The sequence below is a fragment of the Hoplias malabaricus genome, chromosome 5 (assembly GCF_029633855.1).
Source record: "Hoplias malabaricus isolate fHopMal1 chromosome 5, fHopMal1.hap1, whole genome shotgun sequence".
Lineage (NCBI taxonomy): Eukaryota > Metazoa > Chordata > Actinopteri > Characiformes > Erythrinidae > Hoplias > Hoplias malabaricus.
In genome coordinates this window covers 24,900,079-24,923,955 of record NC_089804.1, presented here as the reverse complement: position 1 = coordinate 24,923,955, position 23,877 = coordinate 24,900,079, and the positions used below count along the sequence as shown (strand labels likewise).

At 39.6% G+C, this 23,877-nt stretch overlaps 2 protein-coding genes across 4 annotated transcripts; one reads left to right on the top strand and one right to left on the bottom strand.

Moving 5' to 3' along the window:
• Positions 1-652: 652 nt before the first annotated feature.
• znf362a (zinc finger protein 362a) lies at positions 653-11,340 on the bottom strand. 3 transcript variants are annotated; one of them, XM_066673036.1, is made up of 9 exons: positions 11,221-11,340; positions 7,136-7,199; positions 6,007-6,253; positions 5,728-5,853; positions 5,098-5,431; positions 4,633-4,857; positions 4,465-4,543; positions 3,297-3,455; positions 653-2,842 (listed from the first exon to the last, which is right to left on the bottom strand). In XM_066673036.1, the coding sequence occupies exons 2-9, from the start codon at positions 7,196-7,198 to the stop codon at positions 2,726-2,728; spliced, it is 1,350 nt and encodes a 449-aa protein (XP_066529133.1). In that variant the 5' UTR covers position 7,199; positions 11,221-11,340; the 3' UTR covers positions 653-2,725. The 3 variants fall into 3 exon arrangements, with proteins under 3 accessions (XP_066529133.1, XP_066529134.1, XP_066529132.1); XM_066673037.1 differs by having other exon boundaries at positions 11,209-11,243; XM_066673035.1 differs by lacking the exon at positions 11,221-11,340 and adding an exon at positions 10,459-11,120.
• Positions 11,341-13,464: 2,124 nt separating this feature from the next.
• Positions 13,465-22,306, top strand: LOC136697841 (uncharacterized). The gene is made up of 3 exons (XM_066673125.1): positions 13,465-13,527; positions 19,068-19,223; positions 20,325-22,306. The coding sequence occupies exons 2-3, from the start codon at positions 19,076-19,078 to the stop codon at positions 21,533-21,535; spliced, it is 1,359 nt and encodes a 452-aa protein (XP_066529222.1). The 5' UTR covers positions 13,465-13,527; positions 19,068-19,075; the 3' UTR covers positions 21,536-22,306.
• The last annotated feature ends 1,571 nt before the right edge of the window (positions 22,307-23,877 follow it).

The following is a 23,877-nucleotide window of genomic DNA, read 5'->3' as shown; positions in this document are numbered from 1 at the left end:
AGGACGACAATGCACCAATACACAAAGCAAGACTGGTGAAAGATTGGTTTGATGAACATGAAAGTGAAGTTGAACATCTCCCATGGTCTGCACAGTCACCAGATCTAAATATTATTGAGCCACTTTGGGGTGTTTTGGAGCAGCGAGTCAGGAAACGTTTTCCTCCACCAGCATCACGTAGAGACCTGGCCACCATCCTGCAAGAAGAATGGCTTAAAATCCCTCTGACCACTGTGCAGGACTTGTATATGTCATTGCCAAGACGGATTGACGCTGTATTGGCCGCAAAAGGAGGCCCTACACCATACTAATAAATTATTGTGATCTAAACCCAGGTGTTTCAGTTTCATTGTCCAACCCCTGTAGATAACTGTTTGTAATGAATCTATATGAACCACTTTTTGAATTTAATTACTGACATAAATTAACTTATAGATGATATTCTAATTTTTTGAGATGCACCTGTATATTGACATGGATAGATATGCATTTGAAAAATATCATATCAAGATCAACCCGGTATTTTCATATTAGTGCATCCTTATGAGTCTGTTGTAGTGGAGTCTGTACACAGAACATCAAACTACGCCCAAGTTTCATAAAACACAAGACCCCCAAACACATCCAGACTTTTCTGATTTATTTTCTTTTCTTAGTTATACAAAGTCCATTCTAGGGCTTGACTTTGCATATAGCAGCCAAGGCAAACTTTAGATAGTACCACAATGCAAGACAAAAAAAAAAAAAAAAAAACATATTTGTAATAACTAGACATTTGATATAAATGGGTTAACACAAGTATTTTATAGTTTATTTACAGAATATTCATGCTAAAGAATTAAAAAAGCCGTACAGTACTGAGTACAGTGAGAACACCAGGATGGTAAACTTGTATAAAATGTTATGATAAACAATTAGTGATAAAATAGTTAAGGCTTGACTGTATAGAAAAAATAATATAATGACACTTATTAATACAAAGACATGATAATACGTGGATGATAAAACCAGAGGCTTCTGAAACATAAACATATGTACACATGAGGAAATGTGACCAACTGACATTTAGGTGAAATGCTGAGGGAGCTACAACATGGTGAAGCTCCACAAGAACCTGTGGAGTGACTGTTGGTATCTTTAGACATCTGTGGCAGTGAGAGAGTGTATTTATGTACACACCGGAATTGAGAGATACCAGCATCGTATGCTGTTCTATAGTCCCAGTTTTTGGCACTAAAAGCACATCATTTTTAAAAGGACTAAGAACAGTTCCCTTTGATGAATAAACACTAAAAAAGAATCAAACATTCACGAAGGCAATGTTTCAAAATATAAAACATTAAAAACTTTTTGCTTCTCAATTAGAAGACTAACATCTGATTACAGAACAACTCCACTGATTTTTCCAAATGGATAAATAACACTTTGTAATTATTGAGGTGTCAGATATTTGATGTGAAATCCTGTCAGACTTCTGTTTGTTGAAAGTGTCTAATTTCTATAAAAACTAAATCATCAAAAGGTGTTAGATGATGTAGTTATTTTCATTCATTCATTATCTGTAACCCTTATCCAATTCAGGGTCGCGGTGGGTCCAGAGCCTACCTGGAATCATTGGGCGCAAGGCAGGAATACACCCTGGAGGGGGCGCCAGTCCTTCACAGGGCAACACAGACACACACACTCACACCTACGGACACTTTCGAGTCGCCAATCCACCTGCAATGTGTGTTTTTGGACTGTGGGAGGAAACCGGAGCACACGGAGGAAACCCACTCGGACACAGGGAGAACACACCAACTCCTCACAGACAGTCACCCGGAGCGTGAATCGAACCCACAACCTCCAGGTCCCTGGAGCTGTGTGACTGTGACACCTACCTGCTGTGATGTAGTTACAAATAAATTAATTTATCATTTTAGGTACATATGTTTTAAGCACATACATACAAAGTGCTTTTAGGCAAAATAATACCCAACAAAACCCTTGTTTTTTCAGATATCATTTTACACTTTTATCAGTATTACATATGAAAGGCAGCCAGGTTGTTTTACATACGGAATAAAACATAAATCTCAGCATTAGACCACTGTTTATATTGGTACTTTCTCACCATTTCACATCAAACCGCACTGACTGACAGTTTTCATGTCAATAATCTAACACCAAGTGAATTAGGCAGAAATTTAGAAAAATCAGTTGAATTCTCCTTGAAGAGTTTCCTTACACAGGAATTAAAAATATATAAAAAATGTAAGTGATGGACTTGGTCCATGCTGTAAATAATATAACGTCTCCGCATGAGTTGAAGATCACTAGATATTAGCCGGACAAAACCGAATGTAAACAAGACAGTCCTTTTGTCCTGTTTAACACCTAATGTCTGTAAATTTAGCTGCCAAGAGCAATGCCTTTACCGTCAGAACAGACAGAATATTTTTAAAGCCAATACTACATGGCCTGAAAGTGCTGCAAAACTGTCTTTGGATGTCCCTACATGTCCCCGTCCTCTCAAGCCAACAGAGCTACAGAGACAATACTCACCAAAAAAAAAATTAACACTCGGCCTCCTTCTCTGAGAGGCATTAGAAATACAGTCAATAACATTGTGGAATGTACTCTGGAGGAAAGGAACAATTAAGCGGAAGAGCACACCGCAGAGGAGGTGGTTTGGTTTGACTCAGGCGAAATGGGGTTGTCCGTGGTGGTGATCGCAGGGGCTTGTTCAGATGAGGGAGATACGGATGGGGATGCTGGGGGATTCAGTCCGTGGTGGTGAATGCTGACTCACAAGATGTTCCACTACTGTGTGTTTAGACATATGCTTCATGAGATACGTCTCCTAGAGCAGAAGCAGAATGTGGGAGAATGTTTAGAGAATGTTTTTCAGAGGTGTGGTGTCTGGGATATTTACTTTTAAATAGAAACTGTGAAGCTAATAAAGACAAGCTTGTAGCCCTCCGTATGGCTTTATGGGAACCACAATGTTTACAGATGAGATATTATCTTCTAAAACATTGACAAAGGCACATTTTCACCATTGTATCCAGCGGGAGAGTAGTAGCGCTACATCATGATCATTTTCTCTTTGCTGAGCATCCGTCCTATACACTTTTAGCATGTCAATTTCTATCGTTCTGCCACTGGACGTGTAAAAGGCATTGGAATCAAAATTATTATTTTAATACAAGTATAAATCAGATATAAACGTTATTTACATCATAAAATCTATAATGGTAATGTGACAAATTTACCATACATTTTAAAAAAAGAAAAGAAAAGCTGGTTGTACTCACTGAAGTGTATGCTCTGCCGCACATGCTGCAGCAGTAGGCCTTGGCATTTTTAATGGCATGAGCAGCTAAGTGGATCTGTAAAGAGGCTGAGTCTGAGTATGCGCGGTAGCAGTGGGAGCATTTGTATGGCTTGTCTTTATTGTGTGACCTCTGATGGGACTGTGAAGTGGGAAACAGAAATGAGGTAAGAAACAGCAATAATACATTATTTAGTTATTTTCAAATTAAATCCATGATTCATTTTTCTGTCAAACATCTTTCTAAAAGTGTGATGTGAAATTCTCCATTCTAGAAAAATGAGTCTGAATTCTTCTGCACTAGCTGTATAAATCAAACACCATATATTTATAACAACACCTGAGGCATAGCTTTACAGTAACATTTTGAACATATTGTTAAAATAAATCTATGACTGAGAATTAGATAAATGGTGTTAGGATGTTGCTTAAAGAGTTATCAGTCTTTCCCCTATTTCCGGCCACTGCTGTATATGGTGCAATTCCGCTCTCTCTCTTCGCCAATCGCATTGGGTAAAACAATAAAACATAAGATCAAGCCCTAGTAGGGCATTTAAACATCAGTCTTGCAAGCAATCACAGATCTAAACAATATTTAAGTATCTCTAACAGTGTTGTAATTCTTTGTGTGCAAAACTGCATGTGGAACACAACATAGTTCCATTTCGCGACAGATATTTCCTTCAGAGTAAAAGTTAGCTTAGCGGTTAGCTTCCTTTTCTCTGAGGGGAAAATCTACCGCCAGTGTAGTCCTTACATGTAGAGTACGGATACCAACACAGGACAAACGTAATCTCATTGTGAACCTCATTGTGAATGTGGTAGCAACGGTCTCGTCTGACTGTCACAAGCAGGGGAGGTGGCCGAAGATAGGGGGCGCTAATAATCTTAGCGGTATTGGCACCTACTTAAACAAAACTTTTTATCTAAAAACATATTCTCTTTCAAAGTCAAGCAAGTCTTGGACATTAATCTACACATATTTGACTCCTGAAAAATGTTGATTTGAGTGAGTAAAGTACTTCTATTTATTTACAGTTAGCTAAGATTTCCAATATTGTAATTAAAGTGGCTGGAAGTTGGGGTAATTACGCTAAATGCGCTAAACAATACAATACCGAAACAATGATGTCTGGTTCACTAAGCTTTACCTGCAGGTTGGAGAGTTGTGTGAAGGCTTTGTCACAGCCCGGTTGGATACATTTATAAGGCCGATCTCCTGTATGAATTCTGCACACGGAACAACATGCAGATTAGTTCTACTGACATATCAACCACTTTTCAATCAACTGACCTGCTATAAAGACCTAGTATCTGACCTAGTGTGTTGCTGTAGGTGTGAGAGTTGGCGGAAGGATTTTTCGCAGTAGGAGCAATGATAAGGCTTCACTCCGAGGTGGATGCGTAAATGCTGAGCCAGGTACGAGGCGTTGGCGAAGGACTTTGTGCAGTGCGGACACTTGTGTGGTTTGGCCTCTGTGTGTGATTTAGAGTGAATCTGCATGTCTGACTTGGAGAAAAACGTCAGTGGGCAAACTTTACACCTGGGGGAAAAAACATAAAAAAAAGTGAAGAAATACACAGTCTAAAGCACTTCAGACATGTGCAAGTCACACGACACTGACACACCCTTTACGCTGATGACAATCAGGGTGGTCCATTTCTCCTTGAACTTATCCCTGTTATTTGAAGACCAGACCTTTCCTGGATGCTCTTTTATGTCTGAGCATGACTGCATCACAGGTTTAAGATGAAATTTGAAACTTTCTAATGCATTGTCTCACCTGTACGTCTTGCCCTCTTTCGCAGTGATCGTTACAGATGATTGGTCAGCTCCTGAGGCCAAAATGGGGTAGGGTACAACTAAGAGAGGGCCAGAGGTGTTCTCTGCCTTGATCTTTTTTCGACCCCGTCCTACAGTTTTGGGGGCGGGTCCCAGCAGTCCTGCAAGGCCACCACTTGTTTTGATTGCATCCATTCCTGGACCGCAGGCCAGTCCTGAGATGAGGTTTGTAGAAGGGATTGCCCCATGCCTTGTCTGGCCACTGCTGGATGTGGGGGTGGCTGGGGTCAAAGTGTCTGATGTGTTAATGTGCCCACTCCGAGACGTCAGTGTACCTGCCAATCAGAGACAAGGAATTTTTGTAAATTTGTTGCATCTTTTCATAAATCTAACAAGTGCACAAGCATCTTTTTTCAAGCATCAAAGCTCTGTACAGGTTCCCCATTGTTGAACAGTTCCTAAACGTGAGTATGTGGCGCCACCTTGTGGAGTATATAAGGCATTCTGTGCATGCGGATGTATGAGTGTTTGTTAAAAGCCAGTGTGATGAGTTGCATTGCATGTACAAATATATTTCCTTTCCACTAATACAGGATGATACATCAGCCACTGCTAATAATAGTGCTGTTACCTGACAGATGGTTGGCTCTAGATGGCTGGTCTATAATCTGTCGTAAATGCCAGTCTTCCCACAGTCCTCTAGCTTTTATGGCTGTCTTATCGTCCAGATTCAAGTTTACATCACCAAGAATACGTCCTGAGAAAAACACAGAATATAAGATCCTTCTGGACAACGTACGTTTTATTAATTATTCATTTGAAATCTTTAGATTTTTTATTTTGATTTGTATTTGATTACGTTCGATGCAGTTTGAAGGATTTGGAAGGTGTATATTGTGTGGATGTATACCTGCGACAGTGCTGGAGGCCGGTCGGGCGTGCAGGGCTATGTCAGGTTGTGTGGGGCTATGAGGATGAAGTCCCGGCATCTGCTGAAGTTTTGGCACCGACATGCTGTGCTGACCACCCTCTGATGGCGTGGGGGGCACCAGCACGGGTTGCTGGGAAGGAACTGAGGTGGGTGGAAGGTGCGGAGGTCTAATTTTCTCCGCCATCAGCTGCTCTTTAATCTTGTTGATTAGGACAAGGTTATCCAGCTGAAAGCAGTGAGAAAATTGTTCAATATACTAACAGCGATGTCTAGACTCATGACATGCAGTTAACAAACAAGTGGCCTGTGTAATGTGTAATGCAATGTCCAGCAACTCATAATCCAGTATATACTGGTGTAGTCACACAGCTCCAGGGACCTGGTGGTTGTGTGTTCGATTCCCGCTCCAGGTGACTGTCTGTGAGGAGCATGGTGTGTTCTCCCTGTGTCTGTGTGGGTTTCCTCCGGGTGCTCCGGTTTCCTCCCACAGTCCAAAAACACACGTTGGTAGGTGGATTGGTGACTCAAAAGTGTCCGTGTGAGTGAGTGAGTGAATGTGTGTTTGTTGCCCTGTGAAGGACTGGCGCCCCCTCCAGGGTGTATTCCCGGCCTTGTGTCCAATGATTCCAGGTAGGCTCTGGACCCACCGCGACCCTGAACTGGATAAACGCTTACAGATAATGGATGAATGAATGAATAACCATATGCAGTCTATTTGATATTTCCTCAGTACGTAACCTTATTTGAAACAAGTGTGTGATGATTTAATCTGCAAAACCCTAACTAGACCAGTACTAACTTCCTTTAATTTGCCTCATGGACTGTGGGCATCCCTTGTACCCTTAGGGTAAAAAGAAAAGCGTGTATTTGTCTGTGTTTGGCAAATTCATCCCTTATAAACAGCAGCATGTGGGAGAGAAAATCTGTACATGTTTTAGAAATAAATTAGAGTTAAATTACCACTCCTACAAGAGCTGGAACACAGAGATGTTTTTTGCCCATTAATGCATTAATTCTAAACACCACCGCTAATGTTTGTGTCTTTCTCAGCTTTTCATATTGCGTTTTTCGTGCTGACAGAGAACATTCAGTAAATAAAGGTGCGTACCTGGCCAGGCATTGCTGGAGGTGGAGGCCAGAAGTATGGGTTATTAAACCGTGGCTCGGCCATGCTGAAAGAAACACAAAAGAAATCAGTCTCACACAGGAAAAACTGTTCACAATTATTTCACAACAATACAATCACACCATATTTACCCTATGATCTTATCACGGACTCATCTCATTGCTCATCGTACTTACTGAATAAAACGTTCGTGAAATACAAAGGAAATACAAACATTTTCTCTGCAGCACCGTGGTGCAACATGTCGCATATCTCCTGGGTTCAGAGATTGTGGGTTCAGGTCTCTGTCTAGGAGGAGTTTGGTGTGTTCTCCCTGTGTCTGAGTGGTTTATTCTGGGTGCTCTTGTTTCCTCCCACAGTCCAAATAAAAGCCTTGATATTAAACTGGCCATTCATTTGTACTGATTTTTTTTTTTTATTCTAACATTTCAAATGTATTTGTGCATTTTTGACAGCTCTATAAAAAACACGTTTTGTCGTTACACTCAAAATTTTATTGGATATGTTAATTTTTTTAACATTAATGAAGTTTGTTTTTTGTTCGTTCATGAAATGTTTAAAAATATATTTGTTAAAAATTAAAAGAGAGAAATTCTGCACTAAGGATGCTGTAAATGTGAAAACATCAAAAAGTCTGGGGTAATGTTTCTTTCAGTGGTGTGGCTGAGCTAGGAAGTGGGCTCAGAGGTGTAATAAACCTGCAGACGTCTGCAAAGAAACTGCTCAAATTATAACAATCTTTAACATACAAGCCACCGTTTGAAACGTCCTGGAAAGTTTTTTTAATATAAAGAACTAGAATACATTGTTGAGCACGACACATAGGTCACAAAACCTGTTGGCAATTCTGAATGTATTTATTAAAGGCACAGATGTGGTTAAGTAAACGTGCGGCATCCACCGAGGAGTGATGCTAGCTGAGAAAAGCCACAAGTTGTGTTACTAAGTATATGAGCAACATGGTGATCACAAGGCCAAAAGGAAGTGACATAACAATACAAGTGCATGAAATACTGACTGGTTTAGCTGTAAGCTTGGCTTTATATATAACTCATGCTCTCATCAGAACTTGTGCCTCTACAAAAATACAACATATAAACGCACACACTTACAAGCTACTTTTGTTTAGCTGGGAGCGTTTATTCTGCTTGTGAGACGTATGGTACACGGTTTAAGTGAAACACAGCATCTGTTACTCTGTTATAACCCAATATATTTTATTTGAAAATCTTTTCCCAGCTAAACAAAACATACTGAACTGAAGCAATGCTACGCAAACAGGGCCCCTCCCAATCTTTGTAGCCCAGGTCATGACCTTACAAACAACATAAAACATGTTCCAGTGGTTATGAGCAAAAAAGAAAAAGAAAAAAAAACATATGTTGGTATGTGATAGTACCGGGGGAAAAAGGGGTCTCCATCTATGAGCATCTTTAAAGAAAACTACATTCACAATAATCAAGTTGTAATAAAGGCTCAGGCACACAAAGGAAAATCTTACTCTCTCAGTTTCTTCAGGAAGTGAAACAGACACCCTTAACCACCATTAAGGAAATATTCTGCAAAGTCTGGGGTTCATATGCCTGGACATATCAACTTTATTATTTTTGGCTCATGGAAATGAACCACTCTGTGCAGAGCCTTAGTCAAACAGACTTCAACCCAGCGAGCACTGCCAAAACATGCACGGCACAGTGTTGTTGAGAAAAAAACCCATAATGTATGAAAATGATATTCCTAAAATAATCACGCTGTGTGGAAAGCTTTCTGCGGGGCCAGGCTGTTTGTCAGTGAAAAGTTAATCAGTGCAGGGAGGTCTGCCTTCATAATAAGCAGGCACATAACAGGGGCGCATGAATCAAATTCCCAGCTACATTACACCACAATGAGAGCTGTAAAAATAGCTTTTCATGTGGCAAAAAAAGGGTGTAATAGACATTTTACGTAACAATTTATTTATTTACTGTGCAGTTTCTCAGTACCTTGTAGCATGCATTGTATTCGCAGACACTGAGTTAATAACTAGCTGAATGCTATAATCTTAAAGGCCTAGTGCCATCTTGTGCCAAGTAAAACTGACAAAATTAAATATCACGATAAATGTATAAATAATCTAATATATAAACGTAAAGCATGTACCACAATATAGATATAAAACATGTACCATAATATATCCATATTACAATACACAGATGATAAGGACAATCTTAACAGATGTTAATCAGAAACGCACAATAACATGAAAATCAGATCACACCGACAGATACGGATTACACAAACAAAATACAGGTATTAGGAATTTGTTTAGATTCAATAGATAATGCTTCAAATATGCAATCGCAAACTTGCACTAATACATATTTTGCATATTTTCTAATCCATGTAGATTGTGTTGTAATGTGCATACTACAAACTATTTATGAAAATGAATAATTTATTTAAATCAAAATCACCATCTGAGCGACTGCAGATATTCTAATAGTAAGAGCTCCAGTTTTAATTCTAGTCTACATGATCAAGAAGAAGAAGAAGAAGAAGAAATCTTAATGGTTAGAACAGTCAGAGGTGATCAATAATTGCTGTGTAGATGACAACAACCACAGCTCAATGTGTGGCAAAAAAATTGGTCAAAAAAATCGTAACTAGCTAATCATAAATTAATCATTAAAAAAAATTTAAGGACAATATATTTTAGTATTTACACTAATTATTAAAATATATACATATAATTGTATAATTTACTGCTGAGATTTTAATGTACAAAACAAAAATATTTTATTGGTTTAAAAACGTTCCCTCACTTTAATTACGACGTCCCAGAATGCCTCAGTCCGTTTGACTAACTGGAGGGAACGATATATATGGAATTAAATCAATTAATTGTTCAATTGAGGGGATATTCTAGAGTAAATGAATCGAGACAGTGTGTTTTAAGACTATACGTGTTTCTCTAGCTTGGTGCCCCTGAGTCTGGCTGAAAACAGCTCTGTCTGTGTTCTTTAAAGGCCTAGAACCATTTTATTTTACAAAGCACTTGGTCGAGAAGCGCACTGACCACACTTTTGTCTTTTTTTCTCTCGGGCTTTTTCACTACACAGCGGTGACACTGTTTATCTGTGTGCGGAAAACGAGCTCCATCGCCGGGTCCAGCTCACACCACACCACCGAGACTCAAACTCAAACCCAGCCGCTTTAAAACAAAGAAGCAGAGGAGAAAGAAATAAAAGCTCTCCGCGGCCACCACTCGCTCGTACATTAATGCAGACGATTAAAAGCGAGGTAAAAGTTGGGGGGGGCTACTTAACTTTTTCTCTTTTAATCTCACAGCATCCTTTGAAGACATTCCCGAGGAGAAGCGCTTCTCTTGCTTCTTTTGAGATAAAAATAAACTTGAGAGACGAATCCCAAAGAGTGCATTTCAGTCGCGAAAAAAGCCACCAAATAATCCCCACACGGTTCCCCTCGCCCCTCTCTAATTCTCCCTCTCCCTCGCTCTCTGCAGCCTCTCCCACATTCTCAGACAGTTTTATTAAAAAAAATCAGACAAAAGGAAAACAAAAATGGCAGCCCGTCTTATTTTTATAAGGACAAGGCGCCATATTCTGCAGAACCCAAATTTGCACAACCGAAAAAAGCGAAGGCCCGAGCGGTGAGGGGGACGTCGTGGAAGAAAAGCTGATTTGCATGAAGAGTAGGAATGATTGTTTACTTAGATCTCTGCAGGTTTGAATAGCCCGGCTCGAAGAGGGAAAAAAAGAGACAGAAAAAAAAACGAGACTTCCTACAACAACCGCGCCGTAAACAGCCGCAGCTCCGAGTCCGAGGACCAGCCGGTCCGGTTCACCCTCCTCCACACAGCGCTCGCTCCCAGCTCCACAGCAGAACTGCACATTTCACATTTACCCCATTCCTCTTTGTCCATCCCGCTGCTTTACATCTTTTTTTTTTATTTTCAACTTTTTTTCCCCCTCACTCGAGTCAATGAGGTAACTTCCACTTACCCACAAGCTAAAACCCCCCCTCGACAAAGACAACACAACCCACCAACCACGCACCCGTGTACATACCCGCACCCGTCCACTCCCGACAGCGAGGGTTTGAGCTTTATAATTTTTTTTTTTTTTTGTTAAAATAAAGCTTAAGATGTTCTTTTCAGCCTGCTTCCAGAGCCAGTTCAAACCTTCCGGGTCGCCTAGTGTTCACTTCTGGGTGCTGCAGGCTTTAAGAGCGTTGTACATCTGCACAGAAATACATAAAAACCACAGCGAGAAAAGCCAGGCCTAATTTAACACACAACGATGATCTACTCCACTTCAAGCGACTATAACTGTGATTACACACCCCGAGCCTTAAAGAAAGCAATGCAAACTGCAAACTATAAACATTTCTACATCCACACTGACCTGTTTTTGATCAACAACAGGGGAAGACAAAAGATTCATTGCTTCTCAATAGCAGTGGTAAAATAAAACCACATAACTCAAAAGTTACATAAATACACAGTGAAAGCTAACTTCTGTAAAGTTACTTAATTGAAAAAGCATCAGCAGTTTACCACCGCAGTCCCTCAGTGCTACACAATGAGCAACTTCAAGGAAAATTCAAGGAATCTGGTCAAAGGCCAAACACCACTGAACGCCCCTGACCTTCAATCCCTCAGACACTGAAACAAACAGCCTGCTACCGTGATTAATGTCACAAACCATTGTTAAAGAACACTGTTCATGACTGCATCCACAAATGCAAGTTTACACTGTGCACAGTGGAATGAGGCACAGTGAAAATGTGTACTGCGGACGGAACAGACACCCTGTTCTCCAACTGAAAGATGAAAATAATCATCCACAGTGTCACCAGCAAAAATAAATCTAAGTACAGTACACTACAAATAACTGGCTGTTAAATATGATCAAAACATAAAAATTCTATTTATCTTCATAGTTTTACCTGCTGTTTTCTATTATTATTACATCCATTATCTGTAACTGCTTATCCAGTTCATGGTCACGGTGGGTCCAGAGCCTACCTGGAATCATTGGGCACAAGGCAGGAATACACCCTGGAGGGGGCGGCAGTCCTTCACAGGGCGACACAGACACACACACATTCACTCACACCTTTGAGTCGCCAATCCACCTACCAACGTGTGTTTTTGGACTGTGGGAGGAAACCGGAGCACCCAGAGGAAATCCACGCAGACACAGGGAGAACACACCACTTCCTCACAGACAGTCACCCGGAGGAAACCCATGCAGACACAGGGAGAACACTCCACACTCCTCACAGACAGTCACCCAGAGCAGGAATCGAACCCACAACCTCCAGGTCTCGGAGTTGTGTGACTGCGACACTACCTGCAATAAATAAATAAATAAATAATAATAATAATTATTATTATTAGCTAATGAGACTATGTTGTTCACATATGCCACTCATCAAATGGGATGTTTATAACAGTGTTTGATGGTGGTGTTAGCATCTATGTAGGCTGTGTGTAAAACTGCATCTTTAACAAAAAAAATAAAAAATCACAATATGCAAACCATCAAGAACACAACAGGATAATAATTGTGCATTAATAATCTAATAGGAACCAATCTAATAGGATCAAAGTACAAATGTCTCTCAGCTATTGGAGGAAAATACGCATGCTTCTGATGATGTTAGCTCAGGATTTTATCCCAAAGGATATTAGTTTTTGATTAGTTTGAGCAGGAGTACATGGGTTTAGTTCATCTTTACTTATATTAAAAATACATCACATTAAAAACAACAATAACAAATATTATTTAATATTTATTTTATGATAAATATATAGTCCCGAGTGTTCAAGCCTATAATCTTTATGTTTAAAAGAGGACTCAACATCACGGACACACACTTATTGTTTCCAATGCTTATGTCGTAACACAAGATGGCAGCATTGGCAAAAACATTACGACTGTTCTTTGACTCCTCACGAGCTGAATGGCCAGAAGTAGAGTAATCCACCCAGGTGTAAGGTGCACTGTTTCAATGTAATTGCTCATGTCAAACAAGCAGTCAGATCTGAATCATACCACCTGCAATCTCAGTTAAATTGTAGTTTTAACAGCACACTTTAATAATGAAGACAGCAGAACATAGTTTAACACCCCCCCCCCCCCATGCCACTGTTGAAGCAGTTTAACCAGTTTTTTTATATGATCTAAGCAAACACAGACACACCCTTTGCCTTAGCCACGTGCTTACCCACTCAGCTCAGGTAAATCCAGAAGCATTTGGAGGGGATGGCCTGTGTAGACACGTCCACCTCAGAGAGGGCTGAGAGAACACACACAAGGATGAGCCGTTGTCTGCTCCGATTCAAAAGCTGACTGCACTGGGTTTCTCAGGTAAGCTTGATTTTTATTGTTCTGCAAAATCCTTTTTCCTTTTATGAAGTCATGAGTCAGTGATCTTACCCGGTGCATGAAATGCTGGTCAGATACTTCATGCCATCCGCAACCTCCAGCCATGCAGAACTGCAGGCAAAAAGGGCCTGCTGCAACTTCATCCAAGACAGTGAGTCAACGTGTGCTTGGACCCTGTAATTACAACTTTTATTGTGATTCAGTCTAAATGTACTCAGACTTCAAAAACCCTCATAACATGAGGATTATATAGACTTCTTTTTTGTTTTGTTCATGGTGCCTATTTATTTTGTTGTTCATCTGCAAATATACGAGGAAATTAACAGAAACGTGTTCTCGGTGTAACATCAGCTATCCATAGAAGAATTAAAACATTTGAATACAACTGTATATTTTTTTTGATTGCTAGCAAGTCACTGGTGCCAATTCTCCGACCAGTTACTCCAGGACAATGCAAATTTATAAGGCAGTTTCATTATTCTGAATTCTCAGAAGGGCATCGTTTTTGAACGTGAGCTTTTTGAAGATGTAAACAAGATTAATGGTCAGTTATAGATTACTGAAACTATAGCTTCTTGGAATCTTTTTGCAGATTCAGAGGAGACTACATGTATCAATCATGCTGGCTTTTTAACTCCTGTATCTTATTACAGTGTTATGATGAATAGCCTGTAAGTCATAGCTTACATTTTGTGGCCAGGATCCTCAGAGGTAAGGTTACTGAGTAGAATGGTAATAGATGTGTTTCTATGCTGACTTTCTGTAAATAGGCACCTTCCAGAACATCTGAGCTCTCCGAGCGTTTGCATATGGGTTCAGACTTGCTTTCCTGACCCTCAACCAAATACCTTACATATTAATTTCACAGTAGTAGAATAATTCATAGTTGTCGTTATAAAAATGCAATAACACCCTGCAGTTCGGTGGAATTAAGATTATTTGGAGATAAGTGATTTTCTGAAGGAAGTAAATGAGTCATTAATGCTATCATTACATCTTTGCTCATTTAGCATCATCCTGAGACCAAATATATTTTTATTTTTATTAATTTAACCCTGCCACAATGCACTGAACTCAAATATGTACATCATTCAACATGAGTAAAGAATATAACATGTACATATCAATTGCCAGATGTAAGCAAACCAAAAGACTGTTGTGTTGATATAATACACTTACGTGGAAATTCTCGACACGTTTGAATCACCGTGTACATCGTGTTTCTGAGCTTTTTTGTTTGCAGGACTGACTTAATAACACACACTGTGTTCTTCCAAATTGTAATATTGCACAATACATGCACAAACAGGAATACATACCTTTCAGGAAAGTGACAACAGAATGACACCCAAGGCTATATACGCTATGCGTACAAGATTTGTGGACACGGTTTAACTACCGCATTTAGCTGCTTCGTTGAGCATTCTCTGTTGACACTGCCTGTGTCACACAGGTGTTCAAACACATTGCTTTGATCTCCATTGAAAAGCATCACCAATATATTGATGTTTTGGAACAGCTGCATGATACTGAAGTGAACACAATTCTCTATCCTCTACCCATGGGATGAGTGTTTTAGATCCCAAACTGATCATCCAACATCAGTACCTGACCTCACTAGAATGCAGTCAAAACCTCACAGCTATGTTCCAATATGGCACATAATACCATCTCAGAATGCACTGCTACTGAAGCAAATAGGGGAAAAAATATAAATATATATATATATATATATATATATATATATATATATATATATATATATATATATATATATATATATATACATACATACACATACAAGGTGGGCCATTTACATGGATACACCTGAATAAAATGAGAATGGTTATATTAACTTCCTGTTTGTGGCATACTAATATACTAATATGGGAGGGGGGAAACTTTTCAAGATGGGTGGAGACCATGGTGGCCATTTTGAAGTTGGCCATTTTGGATCCAACTTCTTGTTTTTTCAATGGGAAGAGGGTCATATGACACATCAAACATATTGGGGATTTCACAAGAAAAACAATGGTGTGCTTGATTTTAACATAACGTTATTCTTTCACGAGTTATTTACAAGTTTCTGACCACTTATAAAATGTGTTCAATGTGCTGCCCATTGTGTTGGATTGTCAATGCAACGCTCTTCACACACTGATAGCAACACCGCAGGAGAAATGCTAGTCTTCCAGTATCCATTAGTATACTCTATATACTAATGTGCCACAAACAGGAAGTTAATGTCACTAACCATTCCCATTTTATTAAGATGTATCCATATAAATGGCCCACCCTGTATATATATAAGATATAAAAGATGGACTGCAGCTGTACACAAACTTTTGACATGTGGGTAGAATGTGTCTAGGCAAAATATGTATGTCATACATTTTAACTTGCAATTATAGCTTCATATCACTCATAATAAACTTGTCAAAGCTTGATATTAGCATAGGACTTATGTAGTACTCAAAATAAATCAACCCTATTAATAATACTCTACTAGTCTCTTAATCTCCTGCTGCAAATTCTATTAATACATTCCTTTCACAAAGGACCTGGGTGGACAATGTGGCATTAATCACATTCACATTGGCTACTGAAGGCTTATAACTCAGTATTAATTCTGTGTACTCTGACACGTGTAAAGTGTTTTCAAATGTAAACCAGGAGCACCGCCTTGCTTCTGTTGGCAAATTGACCTGATTTGTTTGGGAAATGAGCCAAGGTAGTTGGTCCTTTTTACATTTTAATTGACTTACTATTGGCTACTTTTATTGCTTTAACAAATCTCTTTAAAGAATGCAGTCCAGCGTTGCATTAGCATTTATTCATTCTGTATTACCACATTGTAGACATATAACACTTGATATTAATCTAGTCATGCCTTATCTTATCCACAAGCACACATGAATGATATCTAACCTCGTATGAAAGTTTTGAATAGTGTAGTTGTGTTTCACAGTGTTGTTGTATCAATGTTTTTGTTGTTCTTCATGTTTCTATATAACATAAAAATACTTGCCACTGTTTATGTTGTGTCCACAATTCATTAGGAACAGCAAATATAAATGATCCAAAAAGTATTAGCTATAGGTCTTTTCTTTGATTTACATTTAAGTAAAGATCGTATTTACGCCTTATTTTATGACTCTTAGATGTGTTTGTGAGGTTCTCACATGAATGAAGCAAAGCTTGTTCTGTGACGTGAGAGACCGCAGCACTGAGTTTGTAGGAATGTTGCAAAGTGGAATTTTAGTCACTTAAATTTGAATAAAACAAGAGGACTACTTCTTAATTCTTCAGAAGACAGCATTGTTTTTGTAATTTATTCAGCAGTAAAACACTCAGAATCAATTTTTGTTAATTATTAACACTCACGTAGGCCCAAAAGGGTCATAGCACGCAGGTTGTTGTCATTCTCAACATCCGTATGAGGGTAATAAATCAGTGTAGCAAAGGGTTTTGCTGGCTGCGCTGTTCCTTTGTTTTAATTGTGTTGCTGGCCTATTGTCGACATAATTCTGGGTGAATTAATGCTTTTTTGTCTTAAAGGAAATACTCGAGAAATGTGATCAGTTCTTTAGTTGTAAGCCTTCTTTAGTTATGGTAAGAAAAGATTCTGATGTTATAAAGTAATGTAAATTATGTAAAATTTGTAGCATATATGTATATGTTGTTAAAGTCACTAAACTGTTGGTCTCTTGGACAATTTAAATAATATGTCTGTTTATGATACATGTTTATTATGTATGGCACAAATACATTATACATTTATTATTATTTTTTTAAAATTAGAATCAATTTTATTATAGCATTATATTATGTAATTTAGATTAAATTTAATTGCAACCAGGAGCAGTAACTTAAACAGTAACATATAAATGGGTGACCAGATCTTAGATGGTGAAAAAGAGGACACGGCTCCGAGGGGTGGGGGGTGGGGGGGGTGTACGACTACTGACGTGCAGACTGACCAATTAAATGTTTACAGAGAAGGTTATCGACCAATAACGGTAGCTCTACAGTCAGACCGTCCAATCAGAAGATTTTAGGCTATTTAACGCCCCCTTCTCACTCAAGCGAACCAATCGGAGTAGGGGAGGGCGGGACTAGTTTGTGAACGAAACGTCTCGAAGTTCTATGTAAGCGCTAGAAAAACAAAATCCCGGACCTTTGTGAAATTCCGCCCGGACATTTTTTTATATCTAAAACAGAGGACATGTCAGGGTAAAAGAGAACGTCTGGTCACCCTACATATAAATGATGCAATATTTGTGTAATTTTGGGTTGCATTTAGGTAAAATAATATTATTAATAATAAGTGTAATATAAAATGAAATTCATTATTTTACACAAACATTATAAACGTACAGAAATATGAAATAGTTATTTACACAGATCAGCCATGACACGAAATGAGTTCCATGTTTCTACTCGCATTATCCATTTTATAATTTAAAAACACTTTGCCGTTGTACAGTTACAGAATGCAGTCCATCTGTTGCTCCACATACTTTTTAATGTTTTACTGACTACTGTACTTTAAAGTGAGGGCATTAAACAAGTTTAGGTTAAGAGATATTTGAATGTAGAATTAATGATATTATTTTATATTTGATACAGATCTCTATAAAATGAGGTAATATAAGGTTATAACGAGGTAACAGAAATAATCTGATGAACTCATTGAATGAAGTGAAGTTATTTTTTAAATATCATGGCCAGTATTGCCTGGTTTATGCAGTAGGTTTCCCAACAATGGCATAGAAGAAGATAGCCACAATATTCTGATGCCATTGACTCACAAGGCAGCAAAGTAGAGCAGCAGGTCAATATTAGTGGTTCATGGCAGTTTGGAACATAGAACAACAGAGTAGAACCTTCTACAAGAGTAGAGCCACATGGTTGTAGGAAAAAAAACATTGCTGTAGTCTTATTCTCTTCAAACCATGTGCTTTATAGTGTGCAGAATGACCTGGGAATATCTGAAAGATTTATTGATATATCAAAGGTTTTGACTCCACACCTCTACAAAGCTCAGTATTAAAAGCTTTCAATCTAAAGGAGTTTCAGAAACTACACTGTGTCCAAAATGTGTGTATAACATCCACTGTGCACTCACAGCTCCCCCATGATCTCCGTAGGAAACCATTAAACGACACAGGGCACTCTGGAGCAGCAGCACATGAGCTGGAGCACTAGGAACACTAAGTCAAATCTGGGACGTTTGCTCCTGAGTGAAACTAATAGGGAGGAGGAGGAGGAGGGGGAGGGCTCCTACCCCACTCCAAATATTACATAGTGCAGTTTCTGACAGAGGTCCTGCTCTCCCTATTACAGGTCACTGACGCATCACAATGATTTTGAAGCTGTAATTTTTAGGTACAAATATTTCAGTGTTCCTTTAAGACTGTAGACTCTTTTACTGCAGCAGGGAGTGGGTGGTCAAACATGCTTTTAATAACTTTGATTACTACTTGATTGCTATTACAGTGTGTGTGTGTGTGTGTAATCAGGTACAGAGATGGATGGTGTTCTGGAGGCCACAATCTTTCTGTGTGGATATAAAGTGCTGTGTAGTGTTCTCTATCTGCCAGTTTTTAAAGACTCCATCTCCTCCGTCAGCCTCTGCTGCAGTTGCCTTTTGCTCTTCACAGACCTCTCCATCACTGGTAAGAAAATATCTGTAGACCACATGCTGCCTTCACATGATCTTTACATGGCCCTGTTTCCTATTTCCTGTTCCTCCTCAGACGTTGGACGTTACGAGGTCAATCTCCCGAGTCTATTAGCCCTTTAAAGCCTGACACATCAAATAATAACACAATAAACACACTTTTTTTTTAAAGTCACATATTATGTGGCCCTTTAACTAAGAATCTTAATGTAGTTCATTTTTAGCATTTACCAATATATTTTTTTCTTTAACTGGTCTTTAATTTAGTTCACTGCATCAGTTGAAACCGTTCTTTCGATTTCTTTACAACTTTTTCCTTTGTTTTGATTGATTTCAGTTAAACAATGAATAGAAAGTGATTGTCTTTGTTCTTCAGAACTTCTCAGGAAAACGTAACTTTGAACCGATGACAAACGCTGCTCCCGAGGTCTCTGACCTATGAGTGTTCTTCTCTCTGATCTTTTTACATTTCATACACGGGTCGTAATACAAACAACAAAACCACAAAGGCTATTTTTTGTTGATCTTCACAGCCGTATTTCCGAGGAACTACAGTTTTTTCTGTTACTGTCTGAACCTTGGCTTGAGGTATGAGGTCATTCCACAGACCTCCCACACTCCTCTGTATCATCACCTTCTTCTTCTGAATCTGTCGACAACTGAGCACACATTTTGCACACAGAGGTCTTTGGAAAGCTACAAATACATTTTTGTTTCATAAAAATACTTTGTAAAATTGTCTAAATGTGTTTTGCTGCTGTAAAGAACAGATTAATTATAATAAATATTCAGAAAATTCAATGAGCATTTGAAAGGAAGAATACACTAAATCTATGAAATGGAACAAAAAATGCCTGGAATTGCTTCAGGAATTCATTCAACAATTTTGTAATGGTTTGTTAAATGCATTCTTTTAATTCGATGATGAAAGAGCCACCTCCAAATGTCACGTGTCATATTTGATACATTTGGTTTTTAAAGGGTTAAGATGGTCCAAACAATGACAAGATCTGTTAGTTGATTCAACAAATCAATAATCTAATAATATAAGAGCTTTCCATGTGTCAGTTCTCTGTTGTTTCTCTCTTTAATCTAGTGTTCCTGGCCTACCTCTGGTGTTCAGCCCCCAGACCAGCATTCTTCCATCCTTCTTCTGATGTCATTGCTCTTCACTTCATGCTGTTCCTTAGCAACACCTACTGGCTGGTGCTGATGCTGACCCCACTTCTCGTGGCTGTTGAAGTCCTAGTCCGTTATCTGTGGCCTCAGGAGGCGACAGGGACGTCAAATACCAGTGGGGTGTGCAAAAAACCGAATAAGGAAAGTGAGGTGGCTTCAACAGTGCTGCTGATGGATGGAGATGGTGAAGCTTGTGAGAGGGAACCCCTGCAGAAAATAGAGGAAGGAAAGGATAGAGTGGTGTTCCTGAAATGTTTGAAAGCTGTGGGCTTCCTTGGTTCTCTTCTACTTTGGGGCATGAGTGGAACCTATGCAGAATCCAGCTGGAGGCAGGATCAGCACATGGTCAGTGACTGTCTGGATAGAGGTGGTTCCCTCTCAGCCTGTCTTCCCTGCTTGCTGACGATCTCTTCGCCAATCAGGGGTCAGCTCTCCTGGGTTCTGGGCATCGTACTGCTCCTGCTGGGCTTGACTGGAAGCCTGGGCTTACTCCTAGCCAAGCTATCCCAACTGCCTTTGCTGATTTTCCAAACAAATCAGCTTCAAAGTTCCAGAGAGAGAGGTGCTGCGTCTAGTTTACATTTAAGAACACTTTGCAAATGGGTCAAACTGCAGAGCGGTAGTGAAAGCAGAAAGGCGGAAAGGAATTCTGGAGCCCTCTTGCAAACGCAAACATTCGAGGGTACCCCGGATCATAATAGCTGTGTGGACTCAAAGAAAAAAGCAGACAGCTGCAGCGCTCAGACCCCACAGTGTGGACACAATGAGCGCCGGTGTCCTTGTGGCAGCCCCATGTCACTGTCTGTTCAAACAGGTTCGGCTGGCAGTTGTAAAATACAAAGCAAAGGCACCCTGCTTGTCTCACTGCTGTCGACTGAACTTCCCCTGGAGGGGATAGAGGTGGAGAATAGCAGAGGACAAGCCCTGCACCCCCACGAGAGGCAGCTTTGGAAGCCTTTGAGGGAAAGTCCCTGCCTGAGAGGAGACCTAATGACAGGACTGCTGTGTGGTCTTCTGGTCTGTGTTTTTCCCACAGTTCTCAGCACCAATGTACTACTTGTCAGCAATCTGGACACACTAGCTGCGTATGCTGTAAAACATTTGCTAATCCCTTCCTACTGTAAATGAGAACGTAGCAGGGTGCACTTTCCCACAGGACTTTTATGTATTAAGGGATAAATATTAGGAATTTTCAAATCTTTGTCTTGAAATGGGTGATCTTTACACATTTCATTCATTTTATTGGTGTTCTGTGGCTAACAGATCGCTTTGATTATATTCTGTTTAAAGTTGCAGATCATTTTTGGTGAACAAAAATAATTCATTTTAAAGATATTAATTTAATTTTGTAGTCTCTTGACTACAAAACAGGGTAATGACCATTTCTTTCATGTACAGATGTCATACTAAATCCCTCAAGGAACTGGTCATTTGCATTCATTCGTTTGTTTGTTTTACAAGTCCCTATATCAAATCCACCTACAAGCGTTCATTAATTAATGCATTCCCCCAGTCAGTATCCATGTCCAATTTAGGGTCATTGTAGGCGCAGAACACTGGGCACACCCTCAGAAACACACCAGTCCATCACAGGGCGTCACACACTTACAAATCGACTCAGACATGAGCAAGGAAACCCATGCAGATACTGAGAGAACACTCCAAACTCTTCACACACACACTCACCCCAGGTGAGGATCAATCCCGGACTCTGGAGCTGTGTGTCAGCGACACTACCTGCAGCACCATCATGCTATTAAATCACTAACAACAGGAAGCACATGGGAACAAAGACAGCCAGGCTTTTAAGACGACATGCTCTTCTATTATGCATTTTTCACACCATGTACAAATGCAAAAAACTGTTTATAGTAACACATTTTCAGAAATAAATAATGTGGGCACTTTCTCAAAGGGTCATAACATTGTGATCGGTTCATTTTCATCTGCCTTAGAAAGTCTTTGATGCATAACAGTAGAGTAACTGAAAAAATGTTTTGTTTGTGGTGTTTTTAGCAGCCTACAATATTAAAAATAAATGATAATTATCACCCCGCAGTTACTCGGCCTGAGGGTTCACAGATGGCAGTTTATAAAAGCAAACATCATTAGCGCTGAGCATTTTATAGATAGTGGAATAATAAAAACACTGCTAGCTTTTAGCATCTGTCAGTTCATAGCTGAAAGACCATAACCCAGCGGTCATTTGGGATGGATTTGCTCATCTTCTAAATACAAGCAGTTTGGCAGTGGGAGGATAAACACTGTTATGAACTACAGATTGAGTGCCACAGTTCACAAATTAAAGCATACTGCTGTGGTTGTGACAAAACCTTTTAACTTTAAAGCAGGAGGAGATATTTCCTTTATTGTACAGTACAGTACTGTGTAAAAGTCAGAGGCCGCTTTAAAGCTAACCAGAATGCTAACTGCTCGACCTGGTGCAGACATTTCCCTGAATCCTATGAGTCAGTGTTTACAGCTTGAGGCAGGTAAGGTATTAATTTTCCTGCATTAGTTTCAGGAAACCGTTTCTTCCTTTTTACTCTGAGGCTGGAGCCCACCGCCAGCCAATCAGATTTAAGCAACGAAAAACCAGCCGTTACAGAGAAACAGACAAGAGTCAAGAAAACAAAGCCCTGCGGAATCATTTTCAGTGTTAGTCCCCTCAGGTTTCTCTGAACGTCTACATCCAGCATTACATTTCTGCGAATATTGTGGTTAAACGTTTCAGCAGGGGGCAGTGTAGAAGAAACTAATCTGACCAGAGATCTGAGAGATTTCTGAAAATGGTAACAAGAGATAGAGGGAGACCTCGGCGTCGGTTAGACACTGGTGGTGGTTGAGGTCAGGGCGGAATGAGGCAGCTGGAGTGTCTGTCAGAGCCAGTGTAATGAAAGGAACAGTGTTTGACACTTTGTTTGCTTGGTGTGTTGACGTTGGAGCCCTGAAAAAGCTGCTGAAAGGTTCAGACAAACGCAGGTGGAAGCCGGCAGTGTTACGAACGCTGCATGCAGGTATCCACTTGGTGACACATAAGAATGATGCTATTTTTACATTGTAGGCAGCGTCGGTTTCTCTGCTTAGTTGGAGGCCACACGCACTGAAGAACAATAGTGAAGCACAAGCACCAGTGTTTACAGTGGATAATTAACAGGAAAGGCATCAGCACCCATAGTTATATCCACCAGGCACTCAAAGAAATTACGTTTTCTTTTGACCCTCACTGAAGCAATAAGAGTAATGTAATGATCAGGTAAATGAGGATCTAGGATAGTATCTACTTACACCAGAAGGGGGCAGTAGTGTGTTTGTCTATGAGCAGGGCCTTCATCTCCTCCATACAAACACAAACACAGGTGCTTTCCCAGTAAAAGAGGAACGTCCCTGGATGTTCAAAATAGGTCTAAAAGTAGTCTGTCCGTCAAGGACATTTTAAACGTCAATGGACGTCCAAAATCCATCTTAAT

Coding starts and splice junctions, on each gene's coding strand:
- znf362a (XM_066673035.1), bottom strand. CDS start 10,496: ATGTCTTCAAAGGATGCTGTGAGATTAAAAGAGAAAAA. Junction 4,858..5,097: donor AAAGAGGGCAAGACGTACAG/GTGAGACAATGC, acceptor TTTTTCCCCCAG/GTGTAAAGTTTGCCCACTGA. Junction 2,843..3,296: donor GCGGCAGAGCATACACTTCA/GTGAGTACAACC, acceptor CTTCTGCTCTAG/GAGACGTATCTCATGAAGCA.
- LOC136697841 (XM_066673125.1), top strand. CDS start 19,076: ATGGATGGTGTTCTGGAGGCCACAATCTTTCTGTGTGGATATAAAGTG. Junction 19,224..20,324: donor CACAGACCTCTCCATCACTG/GTAAGAAAATAT, acceptor TCTTTAATCTAG/TGTTCCTGGCCTACCTCTGG.